Source organism: Hemitrygon akajei, unplaced genomic scaffold, assembly GCF_048418815.1.
Source record: "Hemitrygon akajei unplaced genomic scaffold, sHemAka1.3 Scf000175, whole genome shotgun sequence".
Classification (NCBI taxonomy): domain Eukaryota; kingdom Metazoa; phylum Chordata; class Chondrichthyes; order Myliobatiformes; family Dasyatidae; genus Hemitrygon; species Hemitrygon akajei.
In genome coordinates, this window is record NW_027332061.1 from 727624 (window position 1) to 742783 (window position 15160).

The 15160-nt window shown below is 47.0% G+C and overlaps 2 protein-coding genes across 3 annotated transcripts in view; one reads left to right on the forward strand and one right to left on the reverse strand.

The window, feature by feature from the left end:
• Nucleotides 1-7784, reverse strand: part of LOC140724232 (NACHT, LRR and PYD domains-containing protein 3-like) — a 31275-nt gene extending 23491 nt beyond the window's left edge. Inside the window, exons 1-4 of the mRNA XM_073038713.1 lie at nucleotides 7502-7784; nucleotides 6493-6696; nucleotides 2508-2604; nucleotides 249-608 (exon numbers count right to left, since the gene is read on the reverse strand). Coding sequence (XP_072894814.1) covers nucleotides 249-608; nucleotides 2508-2517 — 370 coding nt within the window. The 5' untranslated portion in view covers nucleotides 2518-2604; nucleotides 6493-6696; nucleotides 7502-7784. The remainder of the gene's footprint in view (nucleotides 1-248; nucleotides 609-2507; nucleotides 2605-6492; nucleotides 6697-7501) is intronic.
• Nucleotides 7785-9179: 1395 nt separating this feature from the next.
• Nucleotides 9180-15160, forward strand: part of LOC140724230 (NACHT, LRR and PYD domains-containing protein 3-like) — a 39418-nt gene continuing 33437 nt past the window's right edge. For both annotated transcript variants that reach the window (XM_073038709.1, XM_073038710.1), the window contains exon 1: nucleotides 9180-9356. The gene's annotated coding sequence lies outside the window, so the exon portion shown is untranslated. The remainder of the gene's footprint in view (nucleotides 9357-15160) is intronic.

Consider the following 15160-nt stretch of genomic DNA (forward strand, 5'->3'; position numbering starts at 1 on the left):
GAATACATTTCCCATAACTCATATCCTGGACATACTCTCTTATCCGGATAGCTGCATTTCCTCCGATACACATCCTGGAAATCCTCAGAACAGGTAGGACATTTCCTGTAGTGCGGTAACCGGTGCCACACTACACCGCATGCACCACGCCCACACTTTCCCCTCTCTGACCAACCCTCCAGCAAGGAATCACATTTACCCACTTCCCACGTCATTCTGCGAACACATCACCCTCATGTTTTACTCACCCACTCCCTGTTGGGCACTTGACAATTCCGTGTTTAATGAGTTTCCGAGCTGACAGGCAGTCGCCTCACTTGTGCTGGTTCCAGGGTCCTGCTCAGTGTCTCTGACGTCACTGTCTCTGGGCTGACAGGCAGTCGCCTCACTTGTGCCGGTTCCAGGGTCCCTTTCAGTGTCTCTGACATCACTGTCTCTGGGCTGAATTTGCTCCTCCTCCTCTGCGGCCGGACCGCATTCCATTGGGACATTGCTCTCAATCTGACCCTGCTTTGGAACCTTGCTTCCCGTGTCTCGATCATCTTTCCTCGATGAGTTGCCTGGTAAAAGCCTCTTGAGTACTTTCTGTACCCGATTTAATTTCCCACCTGCAGTAAGTGATGAATTGCAGGTTTAGAGTGATTTATGCTCGAACAAGGATTCACAATGGGTGTCTGCAATGGGGCCGGGACTCCGGCTAACCGGATTTGGAGTGGGACTGTGCTGGTGAATGTGAACCACACATCCTGCCAGGTGACCATCCCCGTAAGCCAGTGAGTGGACACATCGACTCCCAGAAAAAGAACTGGATAGACACAGTAATACTGATCACCGACTACGCATTAGCTGAACACACCAATAACCAGCGGTTATTAATGGAACGGCATCAGCAGATACCGGGAATTATCACTGGGATTATCTCCCACAGACATAAATCTCCCTGGATCACAAACTGTCCAGTCACCTGTATCACTCACAGACAAGCCACTGGATTACTCGTAGTCCGATCTTCCAGATCACACGTTCTCCGGTTGCTTTGTCACACACTGTCTTGTCCCCTGGGTCAAAGACTGACCTCTGCCTTGAGATGGACAACGTCCAGTCCCCTGGGTTACAGATTGAACATAACCTTGAAGCCCATGATGCCTGGTCCCCTGGGTCCCATCCCGTCTCCTGAATAATAATTGTCATGTAGCAACTATACAATTCATTGGCAAAGGGAGAGTCGTGCGTGCAGTTCCAGTAGCTAAACAAAATCTCACTGAGAGAGCTTTGCATTTGCTAAGGATGCAGTTGCTAACAATCTACAGGATGGATGTGATTCAGCTGGGAAGAGTGTCGGGGAGATTCACAAGTACGTTACCGGATGGGGTTGTTTGTTATCTGGTTCGGCTGGGACAGTTTGCCCCGGAACACGGGAACTTGAAGGGTAAACTTGCACATGTAAAACAGTATCAGAATTAGGTTTATTATCACAGGCATGTGACGTGAAATTTGTTAACTTAGCAGCAGCAGTTCAATGCAATAGGTAATCTAGCAGTGAAAAATAATAATAAAATTTAAAAAAATAAGTAAACAAGTAAACCACTTATGTATATTGAATAGATTTTTTAAAAATGTGCAAGAACAGAAAGACTATATTTTGAACAAAGTAAGGGAGTGTCCAAAGATTCAATGTCTACCAGGCTGTGGTGGCCAGTGCTATCATGTTTGCTGTTGTGTGCTTGGGCAGCAGGCTGATGATAGCAGATACCAACAGAATCAACAAACTCATTCATAAGGCCAGTGATGTTGTAGGGGTGGAACTGGACTCTCTGACGGTGGTGTTTGAAAGGAGGATGCTGTCCAAGTTGCATGCCCTCTTGTACAATATCTCCCATCCACTCCACAATGTACTGGTTAGGCACAGGAGTACATTCAGCCAGAGACTCATTCCACCGAGATGCAACACTGAGCGTCATAGGAAGTCATTCCTGCCTGTTGTCATCAAACTTTACAACTCCTCCCTCGGAGTGTCAGACACCCTGAGCCAATAGGCGGGTCTTGGACTTATTTCCACTTGGCATGATTAAATTATTATTATTTATGGTTTTATATTGCTATACTTCTACACTACCCGTGGTTGGTGCGGCTGTAACGAAATCCAATTTCCCTCGGGATCAATAAAGTATGTCCGTCTGTCTGTAGACTTTTACGTAACAAACAACACCGCTGTCACATTCCTGTTCGTGTTTCACTCTCAACCTGCTGATTCAGGGTCTCCGGCTCCTTTCACTCAGGTGAAGCTTTGCCTGGTGAGTGGAGTCATTCGACCATTACTGGTGTCAGGTCCCTTCGCTGGAACTGTTGGACCGATCGATTACACAAATCACTTTACCAGTGGGATCAATGACACTGCTTGATGAAACTTTTTCTCTGCCCTGTTAGCGCCTGTGTAAGCTTCTTCATCTGAACTATTGTGCACCAACAGGGCAGAAGTTTAGTTATAAAGATCCAGGTAAACATACCTGTAGCCATTCTGATTCTGACTGACGGTTGTTGATTGTCGTCGTCTTGTTTACACTCTGATCCCGGTGCAGGACAGCGCCGCCTTCTGGTGATGCCCTGAATTACACACAACAAGCAGACAGTGAGTCAGAGAGAGTTGGATTACTTTGCAAATGTGACAGTACAGCCATTCACTGTATCAGAGCCGCAATTCGCATCAACTCCCAAACCATGTCTGTATGTCTGTCCAGTGATATCTAGAGCATCCTTCCGATAGAGGCACAGAGAAACAGAGCACAGATACTGACCCTTCAGCCCATCGAGACAATGCTGACCACAGTGTACACTGAGATGGTCCTAATTTTCTAAGTTGGGCCCGTTTTCCTCCTGGCCTCTTCCTTCCATCTTCACATCCCAATTGCTTCTGGAATTATACGATTGTGTCTACCTCATCCACTTCCTCTGGCAGTTCCCGCCACATAATCACCAGCCTCTGCATGAAACCGTTGCTGCTCGGGTTGGTTTTGGAATCTATTTCCCATCCTCTGCCCATTTAGATCCCCTATAAGCTTCGATAATATTCACCGTGAGTACCATCTACTAATTGTCTGTCATCGGCGAAATTTCTGGTCAAGCCTGGTGCACTTGCATTGTAATCATTGCTATCAAATAACGAATATCAAATGTCCCAACCTGTAGCCTCGCGGTACACCACTAGTTACCCGCCTCCACTCTGAGGAGAAACCTTCATCCACCACTCTTTGCTTGCTAGCTTCAAGGCAACTTTTGAACCCAACTAGCTCTGTCTCTGTACCGCATGGGATGTTATCTTCCAGACCAAGCTGTCATGAGGCAGCTTGCCAATGCACAATACCCACTCCCCCACACTCATTGACAATCATCTTCAAAAATCTTAAAAAAGTATTGTTGAACACAACTTTCCATGCACAATGCCATGGTGACTCATGATCGGTCTTTGTAGAACTCTGTAGATATTCTGTGTGTGACTGGTCCATATTGTGGAAAATTGTCTCCGGCACCTCACTTTTTTTGCTTATTTCGGGGGTACCAGGCAAGGTTTGTCCTCTTAGTCCATTATTATTTGACATTGCGCTGGAACCTTTGGCAATTGCTATTAGAGAATCACCTAACATTTTTGGCATTACTCACGGGATGGATATCCGTAAGTTATCATAATATGCAGACAACTTGTTCTTATACATTTTTGATCCTGAGAAATCCATTACTGCAGTTATATCATTGTTGGCTCAGTTTAGTAATTCTTCCGGGTATAAACTGAATTTTAAGAAGAGTGAATTGTTCCCCCTAAATAGGCAGGTTCCAATTTACAGAAATTTGCATTTTAAATTAGTTACTGTTTATTTTATATGCTTAGGGATTAAAATTACAAAAAAAAGGATTTATTTAAGGTTAATTTTTTACCCTTAATTGATCACATTAAATATTTGTTTACTAAATGTTCACCATTGTCTTTATCATTGATAAGTCGGATTAATGGTATTAAGGTGATTTTTTCACCTATGTTCTTACATATATTTCAAGCGGTACCAATTTTTATTCCGAAATCTTTTTTTGACAATGTTCATTGAAAAATTTCTTCATATATATCCGGCAGAATAAAAATTCTAGGTTTGGTAAAAGACATTTACAGAAGTTAAAAAAAGGAAGGTGGATTGGCATTGCCAAATTTTAGATTTTATTGCTGGGCAATTAATATCCCATATTTGATATACTGGTCAGCGACAGTTCGCCTGTTCAAAGTCCGAGAGTCCGCACACATGCGTACCCTTCTCATCTTCTTCCGGGCCACTACTATTGGGGACGCATAGGGGCTTCGGGACTCAGTGATGATTCCAGTTTCTTTCAACTTGCACAAGTGTTGCTGCACGTCTTCCACATCTGCTGGGGCCAGTCGCCGTGACCTCTCTCTGAACGGGGTGTCCTCAGTCACTCGGATGATATGGCGAGTGCTCTTGGAGCAACCCACATCAAATTCGCCAAGAGAAAAAACATCTTCCAGCTTCAACATCTTCTCCACCAGCCTGCGTTTCTGCTCTGGTGACACAGGATAATCCCCAAAGTTAAAGGCCTCAGCGGTCAGCTTTCCTCTGTTTTCCAATCCTTCCCCCTTAGTAGCCGTCACAGGGGCGCTAGACATTACCGTCACCGGGAACAAATGCGCCAGCGGGATCCCTCTCTTAAAGGTGATTTCTCCTGCCGTAGTGTTCCTGACACTCACGGCCATCCGCCTCGCAGGTACCACCGCTGGCCTCTGCACTTCGGGCCTCACCAGCACCCCCGCCGGAAATCGTGTCTCCCCCTCGAGATCTTCTTGGGCGCCAACTAACAGGGCTTCGACCGACGGCACTCCGGGGAATCTGGGGGTCCGCATCACTAGTGCCACCTCCCCTGGTCGTATCACTTTAGACCACCCTTGCGTACACCACACCGACACTCGTTTGCACTCAGGATCCCGCTTGAAACACTGGGTGTACCGAGAGGGTCTCCAGAAGCGCCTTCTCCTTACCGGCTCCCAGGAGCCGTCGCACCAGAGGGGAGTTAGTCCCCACCAGAAGGGCAGAGCGACACCTCTTTCCGCCGGGTCCGGACAAACAAACACCAGCGTCTCAATGGCTTCAGACACTCACACATCACCCTCCGAAAATTCCAATCTCACTGACAGGAATACGGATTATCACCCTCACTCACATCCCAAATCTCCAGTGCCTCAAATGGGGTTACTGACAAGTGCTTTAGATATTTGTTGTAGAACGGTCGGTGCAATAACGTAACCTGACATCCTGTGTCGAGGATGGCTTTTGCGTAAACTCCCTCTATCGGTAGGCCCACGCTGGAACGGGGCCCCACCAGCCCAGCCGGAATAAAGGCTTGGGCTTTCGGTGGTCCCCTTGCAGATTTCTGGGAACGTGTTCCTCCACAGACTCCAGTCCGTTCCCTCACAGAGTCTCTCCTAAGTTTCTGACTCCTCTCCGTTCTTATTCGCCCGGGGGCTTGCCCACCTCGGGACGTCTCGCTTCTCACAATCCCTCCGAAAGTGTGCCCCTTCCCCACAGCTGTAGCACACCCCCGACTGTTCACGTTCCCGCCGGAAATGCCCCTCTTTCCCACAGTTATAGCACACGCTACCAGTGGCCCCTCCTCTCCCGGGACGCCCGCCACTACCAGCCCACTGCGCTGGTCGTCCCCCGAAGGTTTACTCTCCCTGTCCTTCCCCTGAAACAGGGGGGTCCCGGGTTGTCGGTCCTCAACCCGGCCACCACTTCCCGTACCGTTGAGGATCGCTCCCGGTGGCCCGACCCCTTCTACGGCCCAACGCGCTCTCTTCCACCCTGTACTACAGTAAACAATGTTACAGTAACTCTGGAGTTCGCCATTTACTATCTGGACTCAGATCTTTACTGTCAATATACCACGCAGAAATCGGCCACTCAGCCCATCCAGCCTTCTGCCCCGTACAATAAAATCATGGCTTTCGCTCCGAAATACCGCCTGCCGCCTGTCTCTTTCTGTAACCTGCCCCCCCTCCCCTTTTCCCACCACCGCCTCCACCCACGCTGTTTACTGTGTTCCGTGGCCTTGAACAGAATCAAAATCTTTGCTTCTACCGGATGTCGAGCGGATCAGTTGGAAGCACCCAGAATAAACACAGTCTCAAAGGAAAATATAACATGCATTCATCTGAAATGACAAGCTTTGGAAACGGGAAACGTGTTGTCCAAACAGATTTTTCACACGCTTGCTTTGAAATCGGAATCCTTGGTTTCAGATCAGTTTTTAATCGTGGCATAAGCTGTGAAAAATCTCAGTAATGCTGACAAGAAAGTGTAGGATCACAAATCATATCGCCGCCGGAAGGGATTAAAATGGAGCGAATGAGTTAATAATCACCGATGCAAAACACAGATCATGGATCGATTTGAAATAAAGATCGGAAACAAATATCAGAAGCTGAATTATTCTCACCTTAATTCACTAAGAATATTCAGTCTTCGTGCGGATATATTTTCATGTCGTTTTCTTCCAGCTTCATAGCAGAGAATCGGGCGAGGAGCCGGTGCTGCTGTTCTGTGAGACTCACAGCGCGACTTTCTGTGTGCAAGCTGCTGCCCGTCCGCAGGACGGATTCCGACACGCAGACATTCCTCAGATCAGGGAGCGGCGTTTCTGCTGAAAACAAATCCAACCGGTTCAACATTCCTCCCCTCCCTTCAACTGTCAGCAAAGCAGGCTGAATATTGTAGTCAAATCTTACTGTTCCAGGGGGATATCAATAAAACTCGGTGACAGAGGAGAGAAAGTTCCCCCGTGTCAGCAATCTGAATGCCGACTTGTCACAATTGCTATCAGACTTTGTGAGTTTCCAGTATTCTAATTCATCTCAACACCTAATCGTCTGTGGCTTTAATATCTTTCTTTCTATGAAAATATAAATAATGGAATTAGCCGATCTGCCACATTCTTAACTGAGACAATCCAAACAGTAAAATCTCACGTTTTCTCTGTTGTTTTGAGTAGTTAGTTTTAGTGTGTGTGTGTGTCTGTGTGTGTGTGTGACAGAGAGAGAGAGAGAGAGAGAGAGAGAGAGAGAGAGAGAGAGGAGAGAGAGAGAGACAGAGAGAGAGAGAGACAGAGTGAGATCACACAGAGAGAGAGAGAGAGAGAGAGAGAGAGAGAGAGAGAGAGAGAGAGAGAGAGAGAGAGAGAGAGAGAGAAATCAGAGACGGAGCCCTGCCCCGTGGGACATTTCGGATATCACTGTCGGTGTGAAACGTTCTACAGTACTGATTCAGTAGAAACCAACAGGACAATGTTTTGATTGAAGGTAACGACGTCGCTTCTCCTAATCCGTTTGGTCAGTAATTAATTCGTTAACGTGAACATTTCAGAGCTCCTTCGTGCCATTGAATTCCCTCCCGGTCCGAACCCCGCTGTGAACGCTCCCTGGGTCTGAGGAATCGGAGACAACACTTACTGCGATGTTGAAACCGGACGGAGATCAGTGCGGTCCCGGGTGAGCGGTGTGCTCACCATGTACAGAGATTTCAGTCTAAGCTGCTCCCTCCGAGGCTACTTGTTTATACAGTGTCCATTACAGATACACTGGTCCGATTGAGCTGCAATAAGCGTACATGGCCGCAGTTCTGGTGCGCGCACCCTCGGCGGCCCGGGGTATGTCCGGCAGCGGGGGGGAGAGGGGACTGGGGGCAAATGGAGGAAACACGGACAGGAATATCAAAGGCCGCGTTAACCGTCTCTCGCGGACGCGGGTAAGTTCTAGCTGAACTTCCGCGTAGGTCAAACAATTTCCCTCCTTGCAGTTCCATCACAACCAATGGGGCGGAGGTTCTTTGTTTAATTCAGCGAATCCCAGACCGAGGATTTTTATCCATCTCGGGTTCTAGGAGGTTCTGAGCTCCACCCTGTGTGAGAACGGGGCTTCCCAGCGCAGGACGAGCTTCAACTCGAACATCACTCACTTGTCCCGGTGCAGGGCGTCGCCTTCTGCTGAACTCAAACAAACATGTTCGAAAATTGTTGGTTTTTATTTCAGCGACAGGTACTTTATATGTGTGATGGCCTGTCATTTTTAAATAGTTTTCCAGTAACTCTGGAGTCAGATCTTTACTGTAAATATACCCCGCAGAAATCGGCTACTCGGCCCATCCAGCCTTCTGCCCCGTACAATAAAATCATGGCTTTAACTCCGTAATGCCGCCTGCCGCTTGTCTCTTTCTGTAACCGGTCACCCCGCCCCACCAACCCGTTTTCCCACCCCCGCTGTTTACTCTGTGCCGTGGCCTTGAATAGAGTCAAAATCTTTGCTTCTACAGGATGTCGAGCGGATCAGTTGGAAGCCCCCACAATAAACACAGTCTCAAAGGGAAAGATAACATGCATTCATCTGAAATGCAAGCAAGCTTTGGAAACGGGAAACGTGTTGTCCAAACAGACTTTTCACACGCTTGCTTTGAAATCGGAACCCTTGGTTTCAGATCAGTTTTTAATCGTGGCATAAGCTGTGGAAAATCTCAGTAATGCTGACAAGAAAGTGTAGGATCACAAATAATATCGCCGCCGGAAGGGGGTTAAAAGGGAGCGAATGAGTTAATAATCACCGATGCAAAACACAGATAATGAATCGATTTGAAATAAAGATCGGAAACAAATATCAGAAGCTGAATTATTCTCACCTTAATTCACTAACATTCAGTCTCCGTGTGGATATACCGTCAAGTTGTTTTCTTCCAACTTCATAGCAGAGAATCGGGCGAGGAGCCGGTGCTGCTGTTCTGTGAGACTCACAGCGCGACTTTCTGTGTGCAAGCTGCTGCCCGTCCGCAGGACGGATTCCGACACGCAGACATTCCTCGGATCAGGGAGCGGCGTTTCTGCTGAAAACAAATCCAAACGGTTCAACATTCCTCCCCTCCCTTCAACTGTCAGCAAAACAGGCTGAATGTTGTAGTCAAATCTTACTGTTCCAGGGGGATATCAATAAAAACGCGGTGACAGAAGAAACAGAGAGAGAGAGAGAGAGAGAGAGAGAGAGAGAGAGAGAGAGAGAGAGAGAGAGAGAGAGAGAGAGAGAGAGAGAGAGAGAGAGAGAGATCAGAGACGGAACCCTTCCCCGTGGGACATTTTGGATATCACTGTCGGTGTGAAACGTTCTACAGTACTGACTCACTAGAAACCAACAGGTCAATGTTTTGATTGAAGGTGGAAAGCGGCCAGTGAGTGAATGGGCCGGTGAAGGAGTGGAGATTTGAGGCTTTGGCTCGAGAGGCTTCAACGAGAAAAGTCGGAGGACGAGCTTCACTCCAAGTGAGGTAAGTCCGGGTAAGTTCCTTTCAAAGGAGAACGTTTCAAAAGTTGAGGCAAGTATTGGGAAGGTCATGGTTTGTTCATCCTGCAGCATGTGGGAAATCAGGGATACTTCCAGTGTCCCTGATGATTATGTGTGCAGGAAGTGTGTCCAACTGCAGCTTCTGGCAGACCGCATTGTGCGTCTGGAGCTGCGATTGGATTCATACTGGAGCATCCGCGATGCTGAGAAAGTCGTGAATAGCACGTTCAGTGAGTTGGCCACACCACAGGTAAAGGCTACACAGGCAAAAAGGGAAGTGGTGGCCACTAGGCAGCATAGCAGTAGGCCGGTAATGCAGGAGTCCCCTGAGGTCATCTCCCTCCTAATCAGATATACTGTTTTGGATACTGTTGGGGGAGATGTCTCATCAGGGGAAGGCAGCAGCAGCCGAGTTCATTGCACCATGGGTGGCTCTGCGGCACAGGAGGGAAGGAAAAGGAGTGGGAGAGCTATAGTGATAGGGGATTCGATTGTAAGGGGAATAGATAGGCGTTTCTGCGGCCGCAAACGATACTGCAGGATGGTATGTTGCCTCCCTGGTGCAAGAGTCAAGGATGTCTCTGTGCGGCTGCAGGACATTCTGGAATGGGAGGGTGAACAGTCAGTGGTCGTGATACACATAGATACCAATGATATAGGTAAAAAACGGGATGAGGTCTGACAAGGTGAATTTAGGGAGTTAGGAGATAAACTAAAAAGTAGGACCACAAAGGTAATAATCTCTGGATTACTACCAATGGCATGTGCTAGTCAGTGTAGAAATAGGAGGTTATTTCAGATAAATACGTGGCTTAAAAAATGGTGCAAGGGGAAGGGATTCAAATTTCTGGGGCATTGGACACAGTTCTGAGGGAGGTGGGACCGTTATAAACAAGTCGGTCTGCACCTCGGCTGGACCTGAACCAATGTCCTAGGGGGAGCGTTTGCTACTGCTGTTCAGGAGGCTTTAAAGTAATGTGGCAGGAGGATGGGAACAAGTGCAGAAAGACAGAGGGGGTATAATGAGGGTAGAAGCAAAATGTAGTAAGGTGAAAAGTAAAAGTGGCAGGCAGGCAAATCCAGAGCAAAAAGAAAAAAGGGCCACTTTTCGACATAATTGTATAAGAGCTAAGACTGTTGTAGAAACAAGCCTGAAGGCTTTGTGTGTCAATGTGAGGAGCATTCATAACAAGGTGGATGAATTGAATGTACAGATAGTTATTAATGAATATGATATAGTTGGGATCATAGAGACTTGGCTCCAGGATGACCAAGGATGGGAGCTCAACATCCAGGGATATTCAATATTCAGGAGGGATAGACAGGAAAGATAAGGAGGTGGGGTAGCATTGCTGGTTAGAGAGGAGATTAACGCAATAGAAAGGAAGGACATTAGCCTGGAGGATGTGGAATCGATATGGGTAGAGCTGCATAACACTAAGGGGCAGAAAACGCTGGTGGGAGTTGAGTACAGGCCACCTAACAGTAGTAGTGAGGTTGGGGATGGCATTAAACAGGAAATTAGAAATGCGTGCAATAAAGGAACAGAAGTTATAATGCGTGACTTCAATCTACATATAGATTCGGTGAACCAAATTGGTATGGTGGCTGAGGAAGAGGATTTCTTGGAATGCATATGGGATGGTTTTCTGAACCAACATGTCGAGGAACCAACTAGAGAGCAGGCCATTCTGTATTGGGTATTGAGCAATGGGGAAGGGTTAGTTAGCAATCTTGGGTAAGAGTGACCATAATGTGGTGGAATTCATTATTAAGATGGAGAGTGACATAGTTAATTCAGAAACAAAGGTTTTGATCTTAAAGAAGGGTAACTTTGAAGGTATGAGACATGAATTAGCTAAGATAGACTGGCAAATGATACTTAAAGGGTTGACGGTGGATATGCAATGGCAAGCATTTAAAGATCGCATGGATGAACTACAACAATTGTTCATCCCAGTTTGGCAAAACAATAAACCAGGGAAGGTGATGCACCCGTTGCTGACAAGGGAAATTAGCGATAGTATCAAGTCCAAAGGAGAAACATATAAATTAGCAAAGAAAAGCGGCACACCTGAGAACTGAGAGAAATTCAGAGCCCAGCAGAGGAGGACAAAGGACTTAATAAGGAAGGGGAAAAAAGATTATGAGAGAAAGCTGGCAGGGAACATAAAAACTGACTGTAAAAGCTTTAAGAGATACGTGAAAAGAAAAATATTGGTCAAGACAAATGTAGGTCCTTTACAGGCAGAAACAGGTGAATTGAATAACTACTTTGGTACTGTCTTCACTAAGGAGGACATAAATAATCTTCTGGAAATACTAAGGGACCGAGGGTCTCGTGAGATGGAAGAACTGAGGGAAATACATGTTAGTAGGGAAGTGGTGTTAGGTAAATTGAAGGGATTAAAGGCAGATAAATCCACAGGGTCAGATGGTCTGCCTCCCAGAGTGCTTAAGGAAGTAGCCCAAGAAATAGTGGATGCATTAATGATAATTTTTCAAAACTCCTTAGAGTCTGGACTAGTTCCTGAGGATTGGAGGGTAGCTAATGTAACCCCACATTTTAAAAAAGGAGGGAGAGAGAAACCGGGGAATGAGAGACCCGTTAGTCTGACATCGGTGGTGGGGAAAATGCTAGAGTCGGTTATCAAAGATGTGATAACAGCACATTTGGAAAGAGGTGAAATCATTGGACAAAGTCAGCATGGATTTGTGAAAGGAAAATCATGTCTGACGAATCTCATAGAATTTTTTGAAGATGTAACTAGTAGAGTGGATAGGGGAGAGACAATGGATGTGGTATATTTAGATTATCAAAAGGCTTTTGACAAGGTCCCACAAAGGATATTAGTGTGCTAACTGAAAGCACACGGTTTTGGGGGTATGGTATTGATGTGGATAGAGAATTGGTTGGCAGACAGAAAGCAAAGAGTTGGAGGAAACGGGACCTTTTCAGAATGGCAGGCAGTGACTAGTGGGGTACCGCAAGGCTCAGTGCTGGGAACTCAGTTGTTTACAATATATATTAATGATTTAGACGAGGGAATTAAATACAGCATCTCCAAGTTTGCGGATAACACGAAGCTGGGCGTCGGAAGATGCTAAGAGGATGCAGGGTGACGTGGATAGGTTAGTTGAGTGGGCAAATTCATGGCAGATGCAATTTAATGTGGATAAATGTGATGTTATCCACTTTGGTTGCAAGAACAGGAAAACAGATTATTATCTGAACGGTGGCCGATTAGGAAGAGGGGAGGTGCAACGAGACCAGGGTGTCATTGTACACCAGTCATTGAAGGTGGGCATGCAGGTACAGCAGGCGGGGAAAACGTCAACTGGTATGTCGGCATTCATAGCAATAGGATTTGAGTACAGGATCAGGGAGGTACAACTGCAGTTGTGCAAGGCCTTGGAGAGACAGCACCTAGAATATTGTGTGCAGTTTTGGTCCCCTAATCCGAGGAAAGACATTCTTGCCATAGAGGGAGTACAGAGAAGGTTCACCAGATTGATTCCTGGGATGGCAGGACTTTCATATGAAGAAAGACTGGATCGACTAGGCTTATACTCACTGGAGTTTAGATGATTGACAGGGGATCTTATTGAAACGTATAAAATTCTAAAGGGATTGGACAGGCTAGATGCAGGAAGATTGTTTCCGATGTTGGGGAGGTTCAGAACGAGGGGTCACAGTTTAAGGATAAAGAGGAAGCCTTTTAGGACCGAGATGAGGGAAAACCTCTTCACACAGAGAGTGGTAAATCTGTGGAATTCTCTTCCACAGGAAACAGTTGAGGCCGGTTCATTGGCTACATTTTAGATATGGCCCTTGTGGCTAAAGGGATCAGGGGATATGGAGAGAACGCAGTTACAAGGTTCTGAGTTGGATGATCAGCCATGATTATACTGAATGGCGGTGCAGGCTCGAAAGGCCGAATAGCCTACTCCTGCACCTATTTTCCATGTTTCTATGTTTCTAAGTCACTGAACAAATCCACAGTGAGGTTACGGTTCCCTGTCTCGCGATTCCTCATGGGGAGTTTTGCCGCACACTGTTCCCCGTCTCCATCCCCGAGCGGGTGTTTTACCATGCACGGTTCCCAATCTCAGTAGCACACATGGGGACTATTACCAAACACGATTCCCGGTCTCTCTATCTTGTTAAGCGCTATTATCAATCACCATATCCCAATCCGGGAGCTTTACCGTACATGATTCACAATCATCATATCCAACACCGGGCCTTTTGCTGTGCTGGGTTCCCGATCTTACTGTCAAACTATTAGTCTGCCAAGACCCATTGACCTGCTCTCCAACCCCACCATCCATGTACTTATCCAGGTTTCTCCGACAGATCTTGTTAGGACCACAGACAAAGTCAGGAATCGCAGGTTCCACGGTGCGACTAATGTTCTGAGCTTCGTACCTTTCAGTGCCAGAAGTATTGAAGGAAAGGCCGATGGGCTCAGGGCATGGATCAACACGTGGAATTATGACATTGTAGCCATTGGTGAGGCTTGGTTGCAGGAGGGGCAGGACTGGCTGCTCTGGGTTTCCATTGTTTGAAATGGGGGAGGGGTGGCAGGGAAATGTCCCGGCAGTGCTCAGTCAGGAAAGACTGGAGAACTCCTCTGGTGAGGCTTTATGGGCAGAACTGAGGAATAAAAAAGATACAACCACATTAATGGGGCTATATTACAGACAGCCCAACAGTCTGTGGGATTTAGTGGAGCAGATTTGCTGAGAGATTGCAGTCTGTTGTAGAAACATACTTTGTGATGGGAGGTGATTTTAACTTTTCTCATATGCACTGGGACGCCCATACTGTAAAAGGACTTGATGTAATAGGTGGACCCCATTCAGATTAGAGAGGAGGAGTTATTTGCTGTCAAAGCACATTAGGGATGATAAATCTCCAGGGCCTGACCAGGTCCTCCCCTGCATGGTCTGGAGGCAAGTGCAGAAATTGCAGGGCCCGAGCGGAGATCTTCAGATCATCCGTAGCGACATGTGAGGTAGCGGAGGACTGGATCCACTGCTTCAGAAAACCTCCAAAAATAAACCAGGAAATTGGACGCCGGGGATCCTGATGTAAGTAGCGGGAAAGTTATTGAAAGCTATTGTAAGGGACCAGACCAGATCCGGGATGGTCAGCATGGCGTTGTGCCTGGTAGGTCGAGCCTCAGCGTTCTTATAAAAGACAAGACAGTGGATGCTGCCGACGTGGACTTTAGCAAGGCATTTGCCAAGGTTCCACTTGGGAGCTTAGTCAAAACGTTTCAGTTGCTGGACACTCAAAATAAGGCAGAAAATTGAACTGGACAGTGGTTTGGTGGGAGAAGCCGCGATGTGGTCGTAGATGGTCACCTCTCTGACTGGAGGCCTGTGAACAATGGAGTGCTGCAGGGATTAGCGCCGGCTCGGCTGTTCTTTGTCATCAAAACCAACAATCTGGATGATAACGTGGTCAACTGGCTCAGCAGATTTACAGATAACGCCAAGATTGGGGATGTGGGGATCAGCATCTATGGAACTGGACAATGTCGATGCTTCAAGCAGAGACCCATCAGTGAAATTGGAAATGAAGGGGGAAGAGGACTGATTATGGATTGATTTGAAGGTTCGGGCTGTTGTTTTGTGAAACTCAGTGCTCAGGGCCTGTGTGTGAGCTGCTGCCTGTTCACGCACATTCCTCAGAACAGGGAGCGGCCCCTCTCCAGAAATCAAATGCAACCGGGTCTGAAAAAAAGACACCCTCATGCAGACGCAAAGAAAGTCACTTCA